Here is a 24,565-nt window from a genome sequence, read left to right as displayed (position 1 = left end):
ATATGTCATTAGGGGATCTAGATTAATTTTTTGATTTTCCACACTTTCAGAAGACTTACTTAGTTTAACATTTTTTAAACGGGGGTACAAGCGACAAGTACATATTCCTAATTGCCAATGCTTCAAATTAATAGAGAAAGAAGGATAGAGTAAACCCAAAACAAATACACATTTTTCGGTGCGTGAGCGGTTATAAGTTCAGCGATCTATTCAACTGTGAAATTTCGACATTGTCATTAATGAAGCAAACGTTCATTCATTTGATAAATATCAGTCAATAATAACGCAATAGGAAACATTTTAGTTAGTTGGGCCAAAAATCAAAGCCAGAACCGTTCTGGCCAAAAAAAAAGAACAATGTGAAATCCGTTTGTGAATAAATGGCCAAAAGCTGCGCTTCGCTGCGTATAACGTACGTATAATTGCTAAAGCTATTAAAAACCATTAAGTGGTGGAAAAAGAAGGAATTAAAGCTAAAAACGAAACCGAAAGAACCAGAAATAAAAAATTAACCTGTCTCGACTAAGAGATACCCTTTACCTCGGGACTGTCAGTAAAAATGCATTCGTTGTTAGCTCAATTTAATTTCATCTTTGTTAAATCTGTGATCTATGAAGATCTGATGGATTTTTCAACAAACTATACTATATACATAAAATATTTTCCGGGTACACAGATAGCAAATGTAAAGTGCATATCTCTGATCATTTTCATATTTCAAAATATCGAAATTATGTATAATATTTTGGTATTTATCGAACATCATCAGGACCTATCAATCTGTATAACAATAGGTGTCGATTTATACATCGACTATCTTGATTGTCAGAATCAGAAGAAATTAATCAAGTAGAAGGTAAATTTTAGACTAATTTAACAAAAATCAACTGTATGCAAGCATTTAAGAACTTCGTAGGTCATACAGCTCGGCTTTAATTTATGATGACGTAAAAAGTCTACAGGGTATCACAATGGCTTGATATACACTTATTATTATTAAACACAAACAATCCACACTTAAAGATCCCAATTAGCAATTTAAGTTATACAGAAAACCAAACTCGGAACATTCAGGAAGCTATTAAAGTCTAGAATTTTAAACCCAGTTTTTCCTAAAGATTTCGGTATTGTCAGTCGGTAATCAAACTCGATTTCTTATAGCTATGAAACGTTTTTTATCTCAAGGAAATTGATATTGCATTTAGTATTTAAAATCTGAAATATATACGTCTTAATATAAGAATATACGTACAAATTTTTATTATTAAAATTTCTTAATTTTATTGAACCTTGTCAAAACGACCAAAACAAAAGCATTATTACATATATCAATTTACCATGATAATTACAGACTCTAAAACTATTGAATGATAACAATTGAGGCTTTTTAGACGCGCACATACACACGCATGTATATGTAGATATGTATACGAATCCCAAATATCCGGCCTTCTCTCTCCGACCGTTACATTACAGCCCGTCTGCGCCTCATTTGCTCTGATAATTGGCAGTAGCTGATGTTACTTGAAGACTGGGAATATCAGCACGAAATTAATGCATAAATATATATATATATTTTATCGCACATTAAAAAGACGAAATCCTTTGGGAAATTCCCTAATAAAAGGATGTAGCTAATTGCTTGGGTCAGTAAATTGCTACACATGCCACGCTCCAAATGTTAAACTATATTTTAATATATAACGTACTTTTTGCAGCAATAGCTGAGCAACCTTTAGTCCCTAGTAGAGCCAGCAAATTAGTGATCCAAAGTCTGCTGACTAAGTAAAATGAACTGACATAAGGCACGAATAAATAGCGAATTACATTGCATATATAAATATAAAAATAAGTATGTTCTGTATATATGATACAATGTGCGATGCCAACTGTTGACAGATTTGTAGACAGGCCAGGAGATTGCGGAGTCTAGGAGCAGCAAGACGAACGCCACTTAAGTGCCATTATAAGTGAATGATTAGCAATACACAAGTCATGATTACAGTTATCCGCATGTATTAAACCGGTTTTTATAGCGTGCCGGAGCCGCTGTATCGAACGTAATTAAATTCAATCGCTTAGGCACTAACAACAAGGCAAAAATCGCAACATCGGCAGTTGCCTCGTTTTATTGCTCTAGCAAATTGCGATACTCGGCCAGCAATTGCTCCTCCTGCAGCAACGGCAAGTCCAAGTAATCCTGATCACTGTGTGTCAGATCGGCATTCAAGCGCTTGAACGCCTGATATGCCTCCATCTCGGCCTTAGCCTTTTGCAGCACGGCATCTATGAGGAAGCCGCTTGGTGTCACATCGGCTGCCTGTGAAGTGGATGCTCCATCCAAATTGAACATTCCACCACTAGCCAATTGTGTAACACGCTCCACCGTTTGCAGAAGCTCCTCCTCGCTCTGTATGGCTTTAAGCAAAAAATCCGTCGCCTGCTCCAAATTGTTTTCTGCGCTCTCAAGAGCAGCCCGAGCAGCTGGTTCCTTAAAGCCGAGCTGCAACAAGGCAGCCAGCTGCACTGCGTCCACGCTTTGCGATTCAGGCAATGTATCGCGCAGCTCCGCGGAATTGGTTTGCAGCAGTTCCACCTACAGTGATTAAAACTGACATATAAAATTATATCTGAAGCCGTAGCAACTGCTCACTTACTGCACGTGGCACATCGTTTTCAGTGCGTCGCAGTGCTGCCGCCGACAAACGGCGCTCAAAGCCCATTTCGGTAAGAGTGCACACACTTCGAGGATTTACCCAGTCCTTGTCTTTGGTCGCATGCTTGGCATAGCGTCGATGCATGGCCCGCTCGCCCTTCGATTGCTTGCGAGCATCTGATAGCTGCTGCTTGCGCTGTTGTATATACTGCACTGCTCGCTCCACATTGCCAGAGCTGGAGCGCAAGGCGAGGCGTGCCTCACTTACCTCAAAGCCCATTTCGACAAGCAGCAACAACTGCTCATCGTTCACCTTCAGTTCGCTTAGTACAACGGCAGCTGCCTCGAAACGCTCATAGGCGGCATCTCGTTGATTTTGATGGTAAAGCACGACGCCCTGAAGCAGTTGCAGCCGCATAATGAGCGCGCGCTCTGGACAGCCACGACCCTTAAGCGCATAGAGACGCGAATAGTTTTCGCCATAGCTACGCTTGAAATTACGCTCACAGATGCTCAAACGTCGATCTGCATCCGGCAGCTGGGAAACATTCTTCAAGCACATATAACACCAGACAATATCCAAGTTGAGCAGTGCATAATTGTCAACTGATTCAAGAAATTTAGAATCACACGCACTAAACTGTTCATCCGCTTCGAGTAACAACAGCAGCGCCTCCTCATAATCCTCACGTTGCATTGCAACGCGCGCCTTCTCGCAGTAACCCATGCCTGTTAGCAAGGCGCGATTCTCAATCGGCGGCAGAAACACCGGATTGCCATCCTGATCTTCCATCTAAAGTGAGGTTACACTTATATACTTCAATTGCAATTTCAATTCGGTAACCTACCTCCATAAGCTGACTCTGGGATGCCACTACCGCCTCGACATCAGCTTTGATCTTGCTAATTCGCTCATGCAGGGCAACGTTTTGATCATCCCGCTGCCCAATGATCACAATGAGCTGCTGATTGTTTTTGAGTTCCTGTGCAGCGAGCGTTGCGTTTGGCGAGATGATGCGTCCCGCTGCAATGCATTTGACTTCGTTGGCATCTCCCAGCTGCAGCTTGGCCGCAATGACTTGCTGCAACTTGGAGCCCAGCTCGTTAAGATCACATTTAATGTCCAGTATGCTTGTGGTGCCGTTGCGATTATCGACACGTCGCACCTTAAACGTGGCGACTCCCGTTTCGGTGAATTCTCGCCGTGCCGCCAGCTTACGTAGCGCATTATCCTGCAACTCAGTGATCACATATTTGCATCTTGAGGCATCAATTCCTAGTTGGACACTGTAATCCTCAGCTAGACACTATTGGCAAATATTTACAATTTGTTTTGCGATTTGAATTGATGTACTTACTTCAATTGAGGCCTCAATGCTACCCAAGCCATCGGAATAGTATGGCTCCTCCCACAGTTTGATGCTTTGCGCCTGCAGGCGTGCTCGCACCTGATTGAAGATGTTATCTATCTGCGACATGGAAGCGAGCCAACTTCAATTGCTTGATCCAACTAATGACTGCGTATTTTACTGTTGCTGATAAACTATGATATGAAATATGTGTGTCTATGTATGTATACCCACGATTGAAGAATACTGCCACCTCACAAAGGAAAGCAGAATACGCAAAGTCATTTGCAAATGCGTGTTATAATTATATTTACTTACAAATTGTCGATGTTAATCATGTGCTGACGAAATAATGCGTGCTTATTGTTTTGGTACTGTGGCGATAGCTCTGTTACAGCGATAGACGCAACAGATGAAATTTTTTATCCGATATATCGATTAACAACGCAAGCAGCTTTTGTCTGTGAACATGCAGTTGTGGCGTTTGTATTTGAAATTTATTTTATTTTTAACTCACAAACGGGTAAAATATACATATTTGACATGCTTGATTAATTTATAAAGTAAAAACGATAGTCACACTGTCGATTGCTCTAAAGCGATAATACAGCCATGCAATACCTACACACATATGTATGTTTGTGTTCAAGCACTTCATCTTTATATTTGTGTCTGCCAAAAGGCCTTGCAATGGGCAATTGGAGAAACGCTCAATGGTGTTTCAATTGCACCTGCAGTTTTACGCTTGGCCGAGCGCAGGTAGGCTGCGACGCAGACAGCGCTGCCACTGCTGTCAAAATTGACCACCTGACGGTGGTATCTACAGCGTGGTGCAGCGTCTTAAACTTATTTACCAAGAGCTGGTTGTGCCAGCAACAACAGACAGATAAACAGGCACACAGACAGACATAGTACAAGCTACACACAATCAAGTGAATCACATATAAGATGTGCACGATTAAATAGGAAAATTATTGTGATTAGAGCTATAGCGAAAATCTAAAGCTGAGCACTAAAACTTCTACCGATGCGCACAAAATTGCAAGTGTTCAAATACAGAATGAAAACAAAGCAAAGGCCAACTGCTGCTATTGCTTCTGCCGCTACTTCCGCTGCAACAAGCGCTGCTGGCAGCAGTCGTCCAATATCCGTTAGGCAGCGCAGCAAAGAGGAAGAGACAACTAAATTAAGGCAGCTGCATCCACAGCCGCAGCCGCAGCAATGCGAACGCGAACGGAAGCACGAGGCAGCCAGAAGGGAGAGGGAAGCGCAGGCGCACCAGAAACGCGCTGTCCAACTAAGGCGACCAACACCGACGCTAACAGCATTGCGTTCAATGCACAAGCCCAGCTTTGACAAAGGTAAACAGCAAACACCTAGAATACGCAACCAGTCCGATGGACAGATTCACACAAAAGCTGCTGAAAACGGTAACTCCACCATCGACCCCTATGCTACCTCCGGATCCAGTTCCGCCGACGATAAAGAGACAGCACAGCTGCGACTGCAGCTAGAGCATTTGTCACAGTTGTCCCAGCAGGATTTCGAGCGAGAGTTTCGCAAATGGATGGCACAGGAGGGCATCGAGAATAAAATGCATACGCACCTGCGCATGGAACTTATCAATAGCTTCAACAGCAGCTCGCTTGGTAAGTAACGGACTCTGCATAACTGGCTATGTGTCGCATTTATTTGACTTCCTCCATTCGCTGCCAGGTCAACTTCTGACCCGAGTATCGTCCACCTCTGCACAATTAAGTCAGCGGCAGAAGTGTCTGTTGCTGTCGCCATTGGCTTTGGCTCTGCACACGCTCGTCGCTGAGTTTCTCTATGAACAAAATTGTCATTACACGCTATCCGTCTACTGCAGTGAAATGCCGCATCGTCATACGCTGCCCGACTTCGATAATCGCCCTGGTTTTCGCTTTAACGAGCAGGAGCTGCATTTGGTGCTTTCTGCAGTGCTTGGCGAAACGCAGCGGGAGCCTCAAGTAAAGCTGGAAGAGACAGTGCATCAGGCTTATGGCATAACGAAACAGTCGCTACTGCTAGCGCTGCTCAAGAGCTTGGTAGATGCTCGTTGCACAGTTTTGCCACAGATCAACGAATCCACGATGACACAAAGGAACTGGGCAAGTCAAACAGAGGAGGGCACACAAACGGAGCCGGCAGTCTGTTTGCTGAGCAGCCCGAATGTGGACACGAGTCGGCTGTATCAAGCCGAAGAACTGGTTGTGGCTGCCGATGGACATACTGTCTTTATTGGACCACGCGTCTCTCAGTCAGTGATCGGCGTGGAGCAACAACTGTTCCAGCTAATGCACTGTATGGAGTCGCTTTGCAAGTCGTGTGCGCCGCCCGTCGAGATTATCACGCAGCAAGCGTTTGAACAGTTACTAAAGCAAGAGATGCAGGAGCGTCAGCGCCTTTTAAGTATGGGACAACTGCTGGGGCCCGGACAGACGGCAATACAACTGCCAGACTTACCACAACAGCAAGAGCCGCAAGTGACGAGACAGGATAAAAACACAGTTCTGTCTCCGGTTGGGCTCATTCAGTTGCCAGCGGAGTCACCATCTGTGCCAAAGCTGCCGCACTTGCATGTGGAGCAGGTGGCCAGCCTGGCAAGAGTGCAACAGGCTTTGCAGAAATACCAGCAGCAGACTCCCCAGACCCAGGACGCAATGTACATAACGCTGGAGAGGCTTCAAGCGCTGGTAGGTGAGCTCGCTGGCTGTGTGCAGACGCTGAGCAATGTGCTCAATCTGGCTATGGAACAAGAATATGCCGTAGGCAGGCACAAAGGCTTCAAACTGGGCTATCGCGAAGGCTTCTCCCATGGCCATTACATGGGCGTCCAGGAGGGCATGCAATGCCCGCGGCAGCAACAGTTGACGGACAGCTCCACCCAAACCCTAATACTGCTTCCACAGCGTACAATGCGGACGAGCGCTACCCAAACGGAAAGCATTCAACAGCGGCACACATCGACTAGTCCAAAGCACAGAGAACATGAAGCCTTGAAGGACGTCGCTAGCCAAACAGATCAAGCTCCTACTGAAACGCCTGTGTCTTCTCGTAGCTATGAACAATGGATTTATGAGATGCTGCACAGTCAAAGCGGTCATATCTTTCTGGAACGTGTCGAGCTTTCGTTGAACAAAGCATTGGAGCAACAGAAGCAGCGCCTGGATGAGCTCTTTGACGTGAAGCTGCGTCACTATGCCGAACTAATGCGCCTCAGTCGTCGGCAGAGCTCCTGGCGTGTAAGTACTTCTTTCATCCCAATCTTTTGCTTATGCTTACTTAATTCCATTGTAGACGCTTTGCCGACATGTGGAGCGTGACTCCCACTCCACAGAAGCACGTGATTTGGTTCACAAGATATTTCGACTGCTCGAACACTACGAGGCACACCATCAGTTGTTAGCGGAGAAGATACAACAATCGGAACTGGCCGCCGAGGAAACGGCACGCATTCTGCCCGTGTGGACCGATGCGACTGCAAACAATCGTCCTCCTACGACCACAATTAACTCTCAACCTGCGACATCAACAAGACCTGTCTCTGCGTCGTATCTTCATAATCCACTAGATTTGAGTACATCGTCACCCACCGATATTCCTGCTGCTTCTTTTTCATCTGCCCCAGCTCCTGTTCAGCCAACGAAGCCGCAGTTGAACAGTGTTGCGACTAACACCTGTAGCCAGAGCAGACAACACATATCAGATGTCCAAACACAGGCTGTGCCCAGCTTCAATGAAGCGTTACTTAACGCCAAGTAAGTTGACCCAATAAGGCATCCAACTGAATGTTAATTGACCATTCATACAGAAATCGCATGCTGCAGCTGGAGCAAGAGAGTGATCTGCTGGAGCAGAGTTTCATGGGTTATCTGGAAAGTGCGCGTGCTCAGAAGCAGAAGCTCAACATACGCGCCAGCTGTGTTCGCGAACGCCAGCAAATCCATCACACCTTGGAAAGCTTTCGCGAGTGGCAGCGACGTTGTGACGATGTGAATCTGTCAACAAAGTTTCCACCGGTCGGTTCGCCCATTATCAGCGGGTCCGAGCTGGATCAAGAGAGTTATCAATTTACCAATGCGATTGCCGTGGCTAGGCGTAAGCTCTTCTCAGAGCTTCAGTCAAATTCGTACACCTTGCCAACAGCAAAAATAACAGCAACAGCAAAAGTACCAGCAGCAGCAGCAGCAGTAGTGTTTCCAGAGTTGGAACTGGAACAACCAGCGCTGGCGAACAAACGATTGGCTGATCAGGTGCAGAACGACACACAGCATCTGCTGAGCCGAGTGGAACTAACACTGGCGCGTGTCTCCAAGCCTGGAAGCCTGCAGTTGCTGACCACCGAAGCCCAACTTAATAATGCACAGGAAACAGATCTGGTTAGCAGCAGCAGCACGCTCACCTCTCTAGCAGATGTGGATGCCAATAGAGGCGACGAGACGGTAACACCGCCTGCCAGACGTAAACTGCAGCGCTCCATGGCTAGGATGCATCAGCTCTTTGGTGTCGGGGAAGCGGCACAACGCCCAACCGTATTTGATGCTTCACCAATGCCTAAAGTGAAGATAGCAACACGTCCTTGGAGTGCACCCACAAGTATATTGAATGCGACTTGCCCAGCCACTGCATTAGTTCAGCGACCGCACACCGCGCCAAGTATCAGAACGGAGTTGCCCAAAGCTACGGAAGCCAAATCCAATCTTTTGGGTCTGCTGGACGCTCTCAGCGATGTTGGCAACACGACGGCCAATTCAAGTAGCCTTGCTAGCAGTCCGGACACCCGACCTGTTGCCACGGGGGAGGTGTACGCTCAGCTGGTAAGCAACGTCTCATCCGCATCGCTCGCGTCCTCCAGTCCACCTCCCTCACATAGCCTCGAGTTCTGGGAACGCATGAATCTCTGATGAAATCCGACGTTTGCTTTGCTAGACCCCCTTGCTGCGTTGTGCCACTGCGTTCCTGGCTAGCAAAGCATTCGTCCTCAGTCCCATTTACTTATAATCCAATAAAGATTAGATCACTCGTACATACATTTATATGTATATGCGTATATGTATGTAGGAGTGTTTCAATCTTTATTGGATTAGACGGATTATATATATGTTATATGTATACATATATAGCTTATATTCTTGATAGATTAGCAGCTCGACCACATTTCAAAATTACATCAGTATTATCTATATCTAAATATGCAATTTTCATACTAAATATAGTTTTAAAATAATTATAAATTCTTCAGTTGCTGAAGATAAAATATGATAGCAGACACTAAAGACAACGAAGTTTTTAGATAATGTTCACATTTATAGAGCATCCGAAAATGTTTTTTTTAGGATAAATGGAGCCAATAGATTATTTTAGGAGACATAGGATATATGAAAAATAAAAAATGTATTCACAATTATTTTTGATTTATTACTTGATCTGAAATGAGAAGTCGATTCACGATCTTATGAAGTGGATGAAGCATTTACAAAGAATGAAAGTCAATGTAGAGCGTGACAAACATATATATTTTGTGCAATCATTTCTATAACAATATCCTAATTGAATGGATGAAAAAATTAATAGGTATCAAGATTTCATCAGGATTGAAACAGGATAGGGTTTCAGATATAACACATTTATGGACACTAATGCAACGCTCAACAGCAATTATTTTCTTCTGGAAGATATGTGCCTTGACTGAGGCCATATACGCTTAGTTCTCCATTTAAATTCCAGCTTCGGTCTAAACTGCGGTGCCATTGATGAGATCATATTGCTCCCGCGCCTGTGGCATGACGAGGCCACTGAAGAGACTGGCATGGGAGCGTCTGCGCTCGCGCTCCATCTCGTCCAGATCAAAAGCTTCCGAGACGGCACAGCTAGCTTGGCTGGCGCGACGTTGGGCGTCGTCGAAAGCGTAAGCACGCTGAAATTTAGGCGGATGCGATACGGCTATGCTGCTCGACACCGGTACTCCAATAGACGGAGCGTACAGTGGATGCGGCAATGGATAGCCGTTGGCATAGTTGGATGGTGAGGACGGTATGGCTGTGGGCCAATGCACTGCCGGCTTCGGCTGTGGCTGTGACTGCGTTTGAGTCTGTGGCTTCATGTGAGCCTCGTCGACGGGTCGTGGCAGCGTCAGCGTGGAAAGATAGCGATTGTGCTGATGCAGCTGCTGCGGGTGTTGCTGCATCAGCGACAATCGCTGCTGGCTGGCACTGTAGCTACTCTGAAGTGAGCCTAAACTATCCTGACTGCCAGCTGACTGGCGCAGAAAGCATCGTGGCAGCGTCCGACTCTGGCCATGCTCCGAGGACAAGCGTTGCTGCGCTATCCAGGGCCAAACCTCCGTTTGGGGCATGTGCAGCGACAGATTGGAATTGAGTTTGCGCAATTGCTGCGACGGCACCATCGAAGTCATCATTGGCTCCACACACATGGACACGCGACGAGGCACCACCAGCTGAGCGTGATCTGCATAAGAAATTATGTGACATCATACTGTATACTATTGGAAAAGTAATATAACTCTTGCTATGACGTACTAAACGTGATAATACATATTCTCAGAGCTCCAGCAGAACTCTTTATTCTGACATTACCTGCTGATACTGACAAAGTAGATACGCCTGTGACCAAAGATATGATATGATATCCACGGCACTCCCTTCAGCCCCAAATGTTAGGCAAATTACAGTAAGTCGAGATTGGCCACAAGTATAGCAGACTCATAAGGTCATAAGGAAGTATCTAACAAACTTTCATGGACCTAGGTATTGGTTTCTGTGATAAAGACCCTAGGCCTATGAATTCTTGGTCTCTGTAAGTGAATCAAGCTTAGTTTGTTCTATCCATGTCTTCTTCCCCGTTTCTCAATATCAAATTAATCTACAAATTAACGATATTCAAACAAAACTATTTAGGCCATGTGGGGCTCTAACTATATTAGGTCTATATCATCTTAACCAGTCGGAAACTGATTCTCAAGATTCAGCTTATTCTCAGACTTCTCTAACAAATATGAATTGTTCATGTTTTCACTGAGTAAAATAAGATTTATTTACCGCCGATTACATAAAGATGTTCTTCCTCCATTGAGGGGCCAGAGCGAAACTGTCGGAAACCATGATCATCGCCATCGGCGTCATCGTCATCGTCACCGATTTGATGACTCTTTTGGCTCTCCTCGTAGCTTTGTCGATGGTGTTGTAACGGAGGAGCATCTTCCGGATCTTCGCTGGGAATGTAATAGATATTCTTAGGTTTAGTGCGCATGCCAGAACGCTTGCAGAACTCCTGGAACAGCTCATCCTTAGTCTTCCGAATGCCGCGCTTTAGCCCACATAGCCGAGCGGTTTGCTCCTCTTCGTCTTCGCGCTGGTCCGTTCGAGTGTTTGTTGCCATATTCCGCAGATGTTTGCGCTTCATCTGGACTGAAGATGGTGCCGTGTAGATATCCGTTGTGGTCGAAACGGAGCGCGTAAGCGGAAACTCCTGTGGCAAATCGGCAAACGTAGCGGTTGGCGGCGGCGGTGGTGCCGGTGGTGTAACCAAAGCTGGCTCCATGCACAGTTCGTTCAATGATTTGGCAAAGCTGCGAGAGTGCAAATTGCACTTGGAGACCGCCGGCTTCTCAAAGTAGAAGCTGTAAAGAGTCAGCCAATATCACTTTAAACTTCGTCCAACCTTTGACTGCCTATACTCACCGACGCTCCAGATCGTTATGCAGATAGAGATTCAAATTGGAGCCGCCTCCATTGGCGTTTGGATGCTTGCGGCACGCATAGCCTGCTGGCAAAGTCTGCGTCTGGCTGGGTCCACGACCCGCATCATGCACCTGATGCAAGCGCGCGTTACTAGAGCGCTGTGCCACCTGTCCCACATGCTGCTGTTGGCCAGGGCGATATTGCGGCTCCCGCAGCGCCACTGGCATCGCCTCCTGACTGCCAGCAATAGCCGTGGCCGGTTGCTTATAATGTTTGTACGAATAGCCGAGGACATTCTCATCCTGTTCCTCCTTGATTTTGGTATGTATATTGGTCAGACTAAAGCAGGGTAGTCGCTGCTTAAAAAAGTGTAAAATAAGCTTAAAGAGCAATAAATTGCTGGGTATATTCGATTATGCAATGCTCTAATCTCTAGTTTCTATAATTGCTTTCAAAAGTTCAGCACAGCTGCCACTTTCGAAACAAACAGACATAAAACTAATCTAAATGCTTATTATAAAGAATGTTTAGTATTCATACCTCAGACGAATATCGCCTATAATTGATGGTTAATTACTAATCATAGTGTTTCCTCCTTTTACAATTTTACTTAAGAAATAACAATATTCAAATCCTCTGAGCATTTTTCAAAGCCGCAGAAGCCTGTCATCCGGTAGTGCTTTGCTCAAAAGGAAATGTCGTAACCCATTGCCCCACCTCTTCCTCTTACCCGTTCCCCATAAGCCCTTGCCCAGTAATGTATAATTACCGTTGCGGATGCTGCGGCCGGCGAGCAGCTATACTTACGCTGTAATAGTTCATCTCGTGCAGGTTGATGAAGAGAAAAATGTTTAGCACTCCGACAAACTCAGTGGCAATGAACCCAAAGACGAAAAGAAAAAAGCTCTGGCCGTAGCTCACCTTGAAGAGTGCCGGCTGCAGCGTGGAACGCGAGCGCAGCTTAGAGCCAATCTCTGCTTTTAGTATAGATATATAGGCAATCAGACCGATGAGCATGATCAGACCTATGGAATAATATAACATTCAAACATTAACCAATTGTCTCCAGCACTCCAAGACGTATACCTACAAGCAAACCGAAAGTTAAATTACTCACCACTTACAATAAATAGTATTCCGGAACTGAAATAGTATATATATTTCCGATGCGTACATGTTGGTATCATATAGATAAGGAAGCTAATGAACAATAAAATGCCGGCGCCCAAAAAGATGGGGCATGACCTTGTAACCGTATCTATAAGAAACGGGAGATAATATCCAGTTATTTATGAATTTAGAAACAGAAGAGATCATCGAAGCTGAAGCTCTCAAGCAATAGAAGAATCTGTATCATAAGTTCTTATAGCCTTAAGATCTTACGAATGGTTAGCAAGTAAGTCAGCTTGTCGCTGACTGAAAGATTTATTTATGAGGTTTATTGATGATTAAAAATTAGCTCATCTGAAGAAAGCCAACTGAAGGATCTCTCCAAAGACCAAAATATCTTAACGACGGATAGGAAAAGCAAATTTAATCCTTAGTAATACATAACAAGCTTATCTAAGTTGTCTTGCAAACAGACTATGATGATGCTTTATCATGATCCACTTATACAATTTCCAGCAATATAATTATTGCTCCTAATCTTTCTCTTGCCTGTCTTATATCTGTCATTAATACATTAAAATTTTCTTTCTCTCTTAGAGCTAAAACTGATAAGTTTCTGCATTCAAACATATGGTTTTCGCTCGATATTTAAAAAGTGTTATATTAATTCTTTCACCTTGCCAGATTGGTTCAACTTTATTAATTTAATTAATTTACTGAAATTTATCTCCTTCCTGAGCGACATTTTTAATAATTTCCAGCTCACTTGATCATATAAGCCACACAATTTGATTACCGACAATATTGGCTCCACTCTTATCTGAGATCTTCCAGGCCACCCAGGTACTCTCCTCCGTTACCCTTGCCAATGTAGACAACGGATTAATCTTTGCACGACTCTTTTCACGCTCCGATTTTAATGGATTTTCCCCATCTTCTTAGCGATTTCCCATAATCTTTTCTTATAGTCACTTTTTTGAAAATGATTCTGTTTAATTTTTAATGATACTAACAATTACACTAAAGATTATTTTTAACAATTGAAATTGCCTTTAACACCTTCCGAATGTACCATAGTAAAATAATATCACTGACTAAATTGTGGTGCGTTTTCTTTGTATTGAGTTGGGTTTAGTGAATCTACCGTATTTTAGCTTTAATTTTTTTGTTGACAGTCGTTACATACAACATATTTAAATAAATAAGTTTACAAGTTCGAGCTGCAGTAGAGCACGCATCGGTATTTCCTACATTTGTTTAGGCAGTAAAGCCATCACGTGGACGGACAGATATAATTACATCTTAACAAAAAATAAGTCCATTGTAAGAGATGTTATCTTTATAGACATACCAACAATTTGATTGGGCCTCGTTTAAAGAACTCCAAAATCGATTTGCACCGGAAAGTTAGAAACATTGATTTGCCCGTGTGTTTTCGGCCCGCGGGCTTTAATCCAAATAACAAAATACAAAATATGTGTGAAAATGTGAATTTTGCTGCCGAATGGTTTTTTTCAATCGCCCGCGGTGGCTTTTAAATTAGTCGAAATTTCCTTTTCAGCAGCAAAAACTAATGAAATATTTGAGTTTTGTTGTTTCTGTAAATCGAATGAACTGAAATTGAAAATGTAATAATAATGAAATGGAAATGGAAGTGAAAATAGAAATAAAAATGGGCAGCGATGTATTACAACGTCAATGCCAGCAAACATACAATATTCGAGCTGACTCCGAAAGTTCGACCTAAATGCATTTAGTCAGTTGTCTGGGTGCGGTTAAAAGGCAAAAGGATTTTTGTAACTGATATTTTCATGTGCATAAACCAATTTTGACTTTAACGAATTTGCTCTCTTTGATACGTTGCCTCTATCCCGCAATTAAATGTATGTTTAATTGACAAACACTCATTCGGAATGCTCTGCAACCGTTGGTCTTTTATTTCGTATGAATTCGAAATGAAGGAACATAGGGGAAACCAACTTGAAAAGGCAAAAAAAAGACGTACTCAAACTTAAATTTTAGGTTTTGTTTTTATAAAAATGTTTTTACTACTGATATTGGTATCACCCTATATATATCTTGTTATGAAAAAGTCTGTAGTAGGCAAAAGAATGCGTTGCTCGTCCGTCTTCCTTCCTACCTATCGGCCTTCTCTTCTCTTTAGACTGACTTTTAGTGTGGCAAAAGTTAAGTTACATACAGAAGGATATACATATATATATATATATATATATATGTATATACATAAATATATATACATATACACTTACAGGGTATGGCGGACGTTGAATCGTGTGGATCTGGTTGATATCCTTCATCTGGAAAGTAGTCAATTTTAATGCAATTGAATGAGTCCATATCTAGACCTGTAAATAATGCATAACACAGCAGTTCTATAATAGCAATAATGATAATAAGGACAATGATAATGATAAGATCCCACACAATGGCCAATGTGTTATTGAACAATATCGTTTCCAGAAATATCCAATATTCACCAAAGTCTACAATGAGTTTTTTGGTCGGACAATGTTCGTCTTCTTGTTCGTCCGTCCGTCTGTCCGTATCACAACTATCGAAGCTAGGGACGTGAATTTTGGAACATTTACTCCTTGATACCTTTGTTTGATAAGTTACTATTGTTACAATTTTTCGATACGTCCATTAGGGGCGATATCATTTAAAGTGTTGGAGCTTTGGCTCTGAAACGGAACAGTTTAATTACTTTCCCTTGCAATGTAACAAAAATTATATAACTGCTTTTTGACTGTGAATGAATATTATGCAGTGCGCAACCATTATATGGAGAGCGGTATGACATGCCTGGCGACAGCTATTGGGTAGGTTTTTGGCAAATAAATCAGTTCAGTTACCGGCTGGCGGTAGGTGGCGCTTAATCGGCGGCAGTGTCTCGTTTATTTACATACTTGATTGATTGACTGACTGGATCAGTGGCGTTGCTTGATTGACTGCAGTGCTGTTTGTGATTGCCATTCATTTAGTTGTACTTTATTAACGCACAATGACCGTTCACTTCGTGTGTGCTTCATGACGTATACGCGATGTCATCTCCCCTTACATTTATACCTCACTCACTCACCCGGCAAGGTTGTGCATAAAATCCAAAGACTCGACTTGGTGTACTTCGTCACATAGGCGCCATCGTCCAGTGCATTAAAGTTGGCCGTCCCATTATAGTTAACATTCGGTAACTTCTCCTCGGTATATAGCCAGTGGGGACCGGCCAGGGCAGCGATAACAATTGCCACCGAAATGCTGTAATAAATGCTAAATATACTATGTTGCAGCTGTTCAAGTGCCAAATTCACGCGAAATGCCCACACACACAGCATGTATGTGCATGTGTGCGTGTGTGTGTCTTGGTGCTCTCTTGTCTGACTGCTGATTAAAAAAATGTGATATCTATGTCGTTAGCAGCCGCGTATGAAATGAGCGAATAGGAATGCTAAGTATGTCTGCCATGACATGGCTAAATTCCTAATATTGCATTGCTTCTGATTACATTTGATAGCTACGTTCATGCCAATAAGTTGACAGATAACTGAGTCTAGTACACTTCCACCACTGCATCGCCTATGTATGGTTTTTTTGTTTATACAAAGTTCTTCCTGGTCAAATGGCAAGCCTTATTGAATGATACAATAGCTGAATGTCATTAATTGAGCTAACAGGTGCAGCAATATGCTTATTGGAATTAGTAGCACTCTTGATTTGTCACTCACTTTCAGACACCGTCGAGTTAGAGGATGAAACACTCAGTTTGGGAACACAATACCCTAATGCTATGCAAAGGAAAACATGACAGCTCTAGGTCAGCTATTAGGTCTATCAGACGAGTACGCGCAGACGAACTAGGTGCAGGGTACAAAATATATATGAAAAAACAAAACGAAAAGGTAATAGCGAAAAAGTTAATGGGCTTTCAGCCACATCCCGGTTGATATGCAAATAAATGCCTCGCAAATTGTTGGCTTAAAAAGCATAAAAAAAACTGCGCACAAATATCAGACGAAAAGGGCAAGAAGGAAGACTGGCAGAAGAAGAGAAGAGAAAAAAGAGAGGCTGTCAGGAGGAAAGTATGCGACTAATATATAGAAATGGGAGCCATTACGTCTGCACACTGGAGGTCAAATTAAGCATTTACACTTTTGAGCGAGTTCTTAGTCTAATTTGCATAAACCCCTCGCTGCCAAGGTTAAAGTGCACTATTTTGGTAGCCATTAAATTTTCTCTGATTGCGCTTTTCACACATCCTAAAAGTAAGGTAACTCTTCAATCAGTGGGGTATAGCTTCAGAAGTTTTTCAATGGTTCAGGTTTGGTCATGAACATATATTTACATATCATATAGATACGTACATACATACATATATTGCCTTCTGACATTTGTCAACCAACTGAATCATCAACTCACTAACCTACTCATCCACAACCACATTCAATTCCACTGACGCTGCCACTCCCGCTGCCACTTCCGCTGCCGCTGCCACTGCTACTGCTGCTGCCACTGCCTCTGCCAAGGAACGCGACTTATATTTTGCACGTACATCTTTCCACGTGTTCAGCTATAATAAATAACAGCAACAACGCTGAATAGTAGCAGACAGCAGAACTCAGAAGCAGGACAACACGAAGGACATCAGTTGCGCCGCCCATGTAGGAGGGAGTCACAGGCATAGGCAGCTCGGCATTCTCACATCTTGAAAATCGCTCTCGCTCTCTCTCTCTTTTCTGTTGCTGCCGACAAATAATTGTGTTAGCGACACAAATCACTGCAAAGTGGGCTTAATTTGTTCGCAAACTATTTGCAGTCAAGATGCCCACACACTTCAGCTGCCATTCGACTTTAAAAAGTCCACACCCTTCACCTCACAGCCATTTCACATTCAGGATCTCAAACTTTTGAGCTTAATTTCGAAAAGTTTGAAACTCAGCTCGGCCATACAGCCTGCAACGCAACGAAAATCTCAATTTGGATTTCTATTTCCAAAGTTCGCACTCGGGCAATTCTTACAATATTTGCCATTCTTTGTTAAGAATTCCTCCCTTTAAAGGAATGCAAGCGTTCCATTCAAAAATTGGTTTCCCAAATAAACAATCCGGTTAGGGCAGACGTAAGGCAGGCCATGCTAGAAAATTGACTGAAAAGTTACAATTGTTTTGATACCCGAAGCCTATTAAAAATCAGAATTCCAGACACAATGCTTATGTTCAAATAAATAAGGGGACTGTTTATTTTAATAATGGAACACGTAACGCCATCTATTGAACGTTGATAACAACGCATAGAAAGATACACCTCTCAAACGAAGCCAACTTCATGTAAATCGATTTTTTTTTTAAACAGAAAGTTTTAAGCTTGTGTCGTAAGATACAAAGAGCAAATGATAATTGCACCACCTTACAAGACTAAAAAGTTAATGAATTTTTGATGAAAAAACAGATTTGTGTCATCGACCACCCTCCGTATTCTTCAGATCTATCACCATGAACACCATAAACTGAAAACTGCCAAGAAAGGAGCATTTTCCAATGATATTCGAGCCATTCAAACAGACGTGACAAAGGTGTTCAAGAAGAGTCTATGCATAAATTAATTGATCGTTGTAAAGGTTGCATTGAGTTAAATGGAGAGGATTCCGAATAAAAAATACCTTTCAAACATAGTACGATACGTGACTTAATTTATACATATTAAGAGCATGGCAAACGCTATCATGATTATTCGATACTTTTCTCTTTAGATGTTCTAGATGATTTTGTATGATTTGTGGATATTTGGGTTCTTTATCGGCTTATCGCCTCTCCACACACTTTTAAACACTTCCTGTTTACAAAATTCAAGATGTCATATATATATATATTTATATTTTGTAGAATTATTGTGAAATTCCAGATAAATGTTAACAAAGGCAAAAGAAATCAGTCAAAATGAAAAATAAAAAATTTAATCAAAATTAATCTGCGTAACTTATCTCAAAGGACTATTTAAATGATATACATATTATTTAAAAAAGAAAACTAGCGATGTATAAAAATATTTCAGGTTAGAGTTGTTCACAATAAAAAAATATACTCCGAAATATTTAGAATAAAAATAATTAAATATTATAAATACAAAAATATAAAAATATTAGAGCTATTTCCTTAAGAAATATTTCCTGCATACGTAAAATATACGTAAAATATTATTAAAATATTATAGAAAAGCAGAATTAATTTAAATAAAAAGTTAAAATACAAAAATATTTCATTTCAAATATTATTTATTTTGTTTTTAATTATAAGCAAATAACATTTTAATGAACTACTTGAGCTTTAAATTGAAAATATTGCTGAAAGCATAAAATATACACAAATATAAATATTATCAAAAAATAATATATATACGTAAATTATATTATTATATTATATATATATATATATATATATATATATATATATATATATATATATATATATATATATATATATATATATATATATATATATATATATATATATATATTAGAAAATAATTGAAAATTATCGTGACTTCAAGCGGAAGCAATATGCGAAAGTTGAGTTTGACCTTGTTGATCTAAAAATGAGTTGATTTCGTGACATACTTGCGCGTATGTTAATATATGTAATGCATGGCACTCACCTAGCTGCAACAGGTGTCAGTAGCCACAGGTAACCGCCTCTGGCGAATCCCGTCTGGGCTTCCAGAACGGTGCTAGCATCCTCAGCTGATAATGATGCCCACTGCTGTGGCTGCTGCTGTTCAACAGCTTTGCAGGAGACTTGTCGATTCTGCTGTTGTTGCTGTTGCTGCTGCTGCTGCAACAGCAACTGTTGCTGCCGTTTATCGTTAGTGTTGCTGCTGTTGGCGGAATTGATGTTGTTGTGTCGGGTTAAATTGTTCAGTTGCAAGTCGCTGAAGCTGTCAGAATGCGACTGAAAGCCCGTCGCAGGAATACTGCCTGAAATCGTGTTGATGACGCCTGTTTGCAGATGTTTTTGTGATTCTTGCGGCGTCTGCTGCTGCTTGGGATATAGCTGCTGCTGCTGTTGCGTGCGTCGCGGACCACCGCGAGGCAACGTTGCGTACGGTGATTGCTGTTGCTGCATCGGCTGACGAGTCTGCTCAATGGATGCGCTGGTGGTTAACTGATGCTTAGCCAGCTGCTGTTGCGGTTGTGGTTCCAACTGTGCAACTTGCTGTTGCTCATAGCCGTTGCTCTTAGCACTCTTGATATTGCCGCCTGTTAGTAACTGCTGCTGCTGCTGCATATTATTACTGCGAGGCGTGGCTGCTACGCCCATACTATTGATGCTGTGCGATGAGGCAACACGAAACACATTTGGTACCGCCGGATGATCACGCATTTCGTCTGGTGTTTGACTTTGACTTGAGTGCAAAAAAAAAACTAGAAAAATAAATCAATTTCAGTGACAAAATGCAAATGCAAATTTTTATAACAAATCACAAATGCGCGCCAAAATGAGAAAGCAAACCAAAACAAAAAGTCACTTTGAAGTCTCAAATGAAATTAATCGCTGTTGCTGTGAACGTGCGAAGCGCTGGAAAACCGTTCAATGACTAAACGAACGTGCAACCAAGTGGCAATGGCAGTGGCAGCTGCAGAGTCTCAGCTAGGACTCGGGTAAGGGCGCACGAGTGCCAGCCGAGTCTGCTTGGCTGTCCAGACGATACAGCCGGCTCCTGCCCCATGCTGTACGCAGCTCAAAAGCGATTATAAAACGCACAAGCAACAGCAACAACAGCAAAACCAGCTAACAGCAGCAGCAAGCAGCAATCGTTTGCAACTTCCGTTGTTAGCTGTAAGTGACTTCCGGGCGCTTTGGGATATATGTATTTATAAATATATATGTATATGCCCCAGGTCTGTATGTAGGTGCTAGTGTGTTTGTGTATTTATGCGAGTGCAACAATTGTTGTTGCTGCTGCAAGTCAAGGCAAATCTGGGCATTTTCAGCCGACTCTTTTGCACGTTCATTTAATTGAACTCCCACATGTGATTGAGCTGGATTCTATGCTATGATTGTACCATATTTTAACGTACTACTGTAAATATTTCGTGTATGTGTGCGTCTGTGTGTATGCACCGCATAGGTGCACACAGTTGAGTGCACAATGCCACAAAGTGAAAGTGTGGAATTGTTGAGTAGCTGCCGATGGCAGCTTATATACATATATACATAGAATCAGCAGCTGCAAACACTGAAGTATATCAGCCGAAAGGGAAGGCAAAGCAAAGGATAACGAGTAAGAAAGTTCTAGTCGGGAGGACCCGACTAGGAGATACCGAAGCGATAAAACGAACAAAAGCCAACATTGGGACAACAGCACTTTGACAAGGCGCATCACCTCTACCTACATCGCCACATCACTATTTCGATTCATAGAATATAAAAGATTTGAATGTTTGTTTTAGAATGTATAGGAGCAATGCGTACGCTTGGCGCTGATTGCCACGTGGCTTTGCAAATTGACTAAACAATTTGTTTAATACCTTCTGTGTTAACGGACTTCAATGAAATTGTCATGGATTTTCCATTTTCAATGGATTCACAATTAAAAAAGTCAACCTGACCGCAAGGCTAGCTCTCTCTCTAGATTAGCTCTCTCTTTCTCCCTCTCTCCAAATTAATGTTCACCTTTCTTATTGCAACTCTCTAACAGTCATCTAGGTAGGCCCTTTAGCTTTGCGTGTGTGTGCTACCCTATAATTAGCTTATACCCCTATTGCTCAATTCTGATTACATCAACTTCATAATATGCTTAAATTTCATCTAAGTCCGTACACATTAATGCATTTACTAACCCAATGCAACTACTTCACGCCTACATAGCTACGTCTGCTAAAATACGAAAATAATGTTTTACCTTCGAGCTCTCTGTTCTTCGGCTTAACCACTCAGGTCTTATTGAGACTCTGTAATAAGCAAAGTCGGACTTTTCTCAATTTTGTAGAGCATTCTGTGTGGGCATTCTCGACTAGAAAAGATCTTAAAGCAAATTCAATTTATAGTGAAAGGGAAAATTTTAACTCAAGTCCCATAGGCATCAACGATTTTGTGTTTTAGACGGCAAACGAGATCCAGTCAAAGTTCTCTAACATCTCTAAATTCGGAGAAAAGTGTAAGTAATAAGAAGTCCACAGTCATCAGCAATCTCCATGATATAAAAGTATATTTACAAAATTCAAATATCTTTTTGCAATCAAATCATGATTAACCATGAGAGTAGTTCCTATACTGTATACATGACTCAAATGCAAATTGTTCTGCTTTTTATAATCTGTAGACTAGATTAACTGGACATCCTATTCTAACAAGTCTCAAAATGTATATATGGCGCTTACACTTTTAATTAATCGTATACTCTTCTTCGAATCTTTATATTCTAAATTCTATTCAAATAAATCTTGCCTAAGCCACTCTCAAATCTTTTGATTAAGAAGTATACGTTTGTCCTTATGTTTCATGCAGATGAATACATTTATAGTCTGCATCTGTTTATGCGATTTCAAATGCACAATTTCGAGTCTTCTGTTTGGGCAGCTAAAGGACCTTCATCGCTCTTCCATTAACAAAGCATTCAATTGATATTTTTGCTTAATTACGTGCTTTGCAATCTGTTAGTTTCTATAGTTACAAATGAGAAAAAGGTAAAAATGATAACTCAGAAAGTCGAGGATTCTTTTGAAATATTTGCAACTCAAAGCAAGTCTCATCACTGAAGAGTAAAATATGAGATTAAGTGCCACAGTAGTACCTCAACCATACACACACACACACACACACGAATTCATACATAAGGACAAACACACAAAGCGAGCGAGTTTCGTATTGCTGAGCAAGTGGACAGATGTACTGCAACAGAGGCTAAGCTCCTCGGCGAATATTTAGCAGCAAAGGGCAAAGGGCAAACTAGTAAAAGTTCATTAGTCAAGAGTGATATGCTAGGCAATACCTGTTAGCCACTCAAAGGTATTACGACTAAAATGGTATAGCATATTGAGCTCAGATATCAGATATCTAAGCGTACATCTTAAGAGAAATTTCGATTTCAAATATTTATGAAGAATGTAGAAGAAGATCTATGTATAGGTGTATATATATATATATATATATATATATATATATATATATATATATATATATATATATATATATATATATATATATATTTATTTATCTATATAAATATATACTAATCAGGCTACAAGAGATAAGCTGTGATATGAACTGATTTGACAATCGTTATATTAGATTAATACTTAAAATGAAGATTCACCAAAAACAACTTATTAGAAATAATTTATTTATTATATTCATACTTTATAAACCTCATAGGCTCCAAGTAGCCTCCATAGTAAATTCCGACTTAGTGTAAGGCAACGCTAAAGGATAGATTTTTTGCTTCAGTCAATTCACGAATAACACTCAATTAATTGGCGCGATCTTATTGTCACGTACTTAATTTATGATAACAAACCCAGTAGGAACTTAAGACCGTAAGGTCATAATTGGAGACACTACTGCCAGAAGAACATCGCACATATTTAACCGAGACTAAAACAAATTATATAATATCTCGAAGCAAATCCGACTCATCCCAATTTCATTATGTGCTGATCAGGACAATGAGTCGACTAAGCTATGTCCGTCTGATTGAACATCCGTCCGTCTCTCCGTATGAACCGGCAGAACCTATATGAGCTGGAGAATTAAATTTTTTCTGAAATCTTAATTATGTTTAAGTGGTCAGCTGCTATTATATTGCTGTTGCTAAAGGCGAGCAGTTATGAGTTCAACTCCTGGGGACGCGCAGTGGGGCCTTGATTCATATTTGTTTTTTAAACTTTAAGGCAAATCTATGCAAAGGCTACTACACTTACAAATGCTAGAAATGCTATTTTGGTAACGTAATAGGGTGTTTCGAAGGAAAAATACAAGAGTGTTTCTTTTTAAAACACAAATATAAATTTTATAAAATATTGTAAATTTGTGTAATAGTGTTCTTACAGTTCAATAGGTAAATGGAATATTTTTCACATTTTTTTGTTTACTCTCTTGGTACTAACGTCGTCGACTGTACATTATTACCTTCAGCTTAATATATTTACAAAACTGTTGGGGGTTCTGGCCCTCTAAAAAATTCTCTATTAGATGCTATAAACTATTTGGCCAAATCAAAATGTTGTCGATTTATATATTAATTTATTTCGTCAATTGATTCTATTAGCATTGCATCGGCGCGTTGGCGAGGGGATGTTGGTTCGAATCCTGCTGTGCTGACATCGGGTTTTTCTTTTTATTATTTTTTGTTTGACAGACACACTATTGGGTTGTGAAATCTCCTACTCGGTAATTTGCTACTAGATATTTTTTATTTGTTTTTTTTTGTTTGTCTACGGACAAATTATCGAGTTGTGTTTAACACGGGAGCATGTCTGTATGAGTGTGTGTGTGTGTCTGTAAATATATATATATATATTTATATAAATATGTGTGTGTGTCTGTATATATTGTGTGTCTGCTTGGTTTAAAATCGATAATGTCTCTGGCAACACTTTTTGACACTTTGGCAACTTCAATCAAAATGTTTGGTTACTGTACATAATATTGATTTAATGCGAATGTTCAAAGCCAATGAACGCTGCAGCAGATAGCAGAGTAACACACATGTGGCAC

At 41.2% G+C, this 24,565-nt stretch overlaps 3 protein-coding genes across 5 annotated transcripts; 1 reads left to right on the top strand and 2 right to left on the bottom strand.

Moving 5' to 3' along the window:
• Nucleotides 1-1,999: 1,999 nt before the first annotated feature.
• On the bottom strand, nucleotides 2,000-4,577 carry LOC111596866 (NEDD8 ultimate buster 1). Of its 3 annotated transcripts, none has more exons than XM_023311309.2 (5): nucleotides 4,324-4,577; nucleotides 4,015-4,258; nucleotides 3,505-3,963; nucleotides 2,658-3,449; nucleotides 2,000-2,596 (listed from the first exon to the last, which is right to left on the bottom strand). In XM_023311309.2, the coding sequence occupies exons 2-5, from the start codon at nucleotides 4,132-4,134 to the stop codon at nucleotides 2,129-2,131; spliced, it is 1,839 nt and encodes a 612-aa protein (XP_023167077.1). In that variant the 5' UTR covers nucleotides 4,135-4,258; nucleotides 4,324-4,577; the 3' UTR covers nucleotides 2,000-2,128. The 3 variants fall into 3 exon arrangements, with proteins under 3 accessions (XP_023167077.1, XP_023167078.1, XP_023167079.1); XM_023311310.2 differs by having other exon boundaries at nucleotides 4,015-4,199; XM_023311311.2 differs by having other exon boundaries at nucleotides 4,015-4,173.
• Nucleotides 4,578-4,651: 74 nt separating this feature from the next.
• LOC111596869 lies at nucleotides 4,652-9,385 on the top strand. The gene is made up of 4 exons (XM_030224175.1): nucleotides 4,652-5,654; nucleotides 5,722-7,271; nucleotides 7,327-7,787; nucleotides 7,841-9,385. Exons 1-4 carry the CDS (start codon nucleotides 5,033-5,035, stop codon nucleotides 8,931-8,933), a joined length of 3,726 nt encoding a protein of 1,241 aa, XP_030080035.1. The 5' UTR covers nucleotides 4,652-5,032; the 3' UTR covers nucleotides 8,934-9,385.
• A 352-nt stretch (nucleotides 9,386-9,737) lies between these two features.
• LOC111596867 lies at nucleotides 9,738-20,096 on the bottom strand. The gene is made up of 8 exons (XM_023311313.1): nucleotides 19,506-20,096; nucleotides 15,940-16,115; nucleotides 15,110-15,205; nucleotides 12,847-12,987; nucleotides 12,537-12,754; nucleotides 11,730-12,085; nucleotides 11,088-11,668; nucleotides 9,738-10,497 (listed from the first exon to the last, which is right to left on the bottom strand). Exons 1-8 carry the CDS (start codon nucleotides 19,970-19,972, stop codon nucleotides 9,764-9,766), a joined length of 2,769 nt encoding a protein of 922 aa, XP_023167081.1. The 5' UTR covers nucleotides 19,973-20,096; the 3' UTR covers nucleotides 9,738-9,763.
• Between the last annotated feature and the right edge of the window lie 4,469 nt (nucleotides 20,097-24,565).

This window comes from Drosophila hydei, unplaced genomic scaffold (genome assembly GCF_003285905.1).
Source record: "Drosophila hydei strain 15085-1641.00,03,60 unplaced genomic scaffold, DhydRS2 tig00000383-arrow-arrow-pilon, whole genome shotgun sequence".
NCBI classification, from domain to species: Eukaryota; Metazoa; Arthropoda; class Insecta; order Diptera; family Drosophilidae; genus Drosophila; species Drosophila hydei.
Note: the sequence above shows the minus strand (reverse complement) of the source record. Positions and strands in the feature narration are given on the sequence as shown.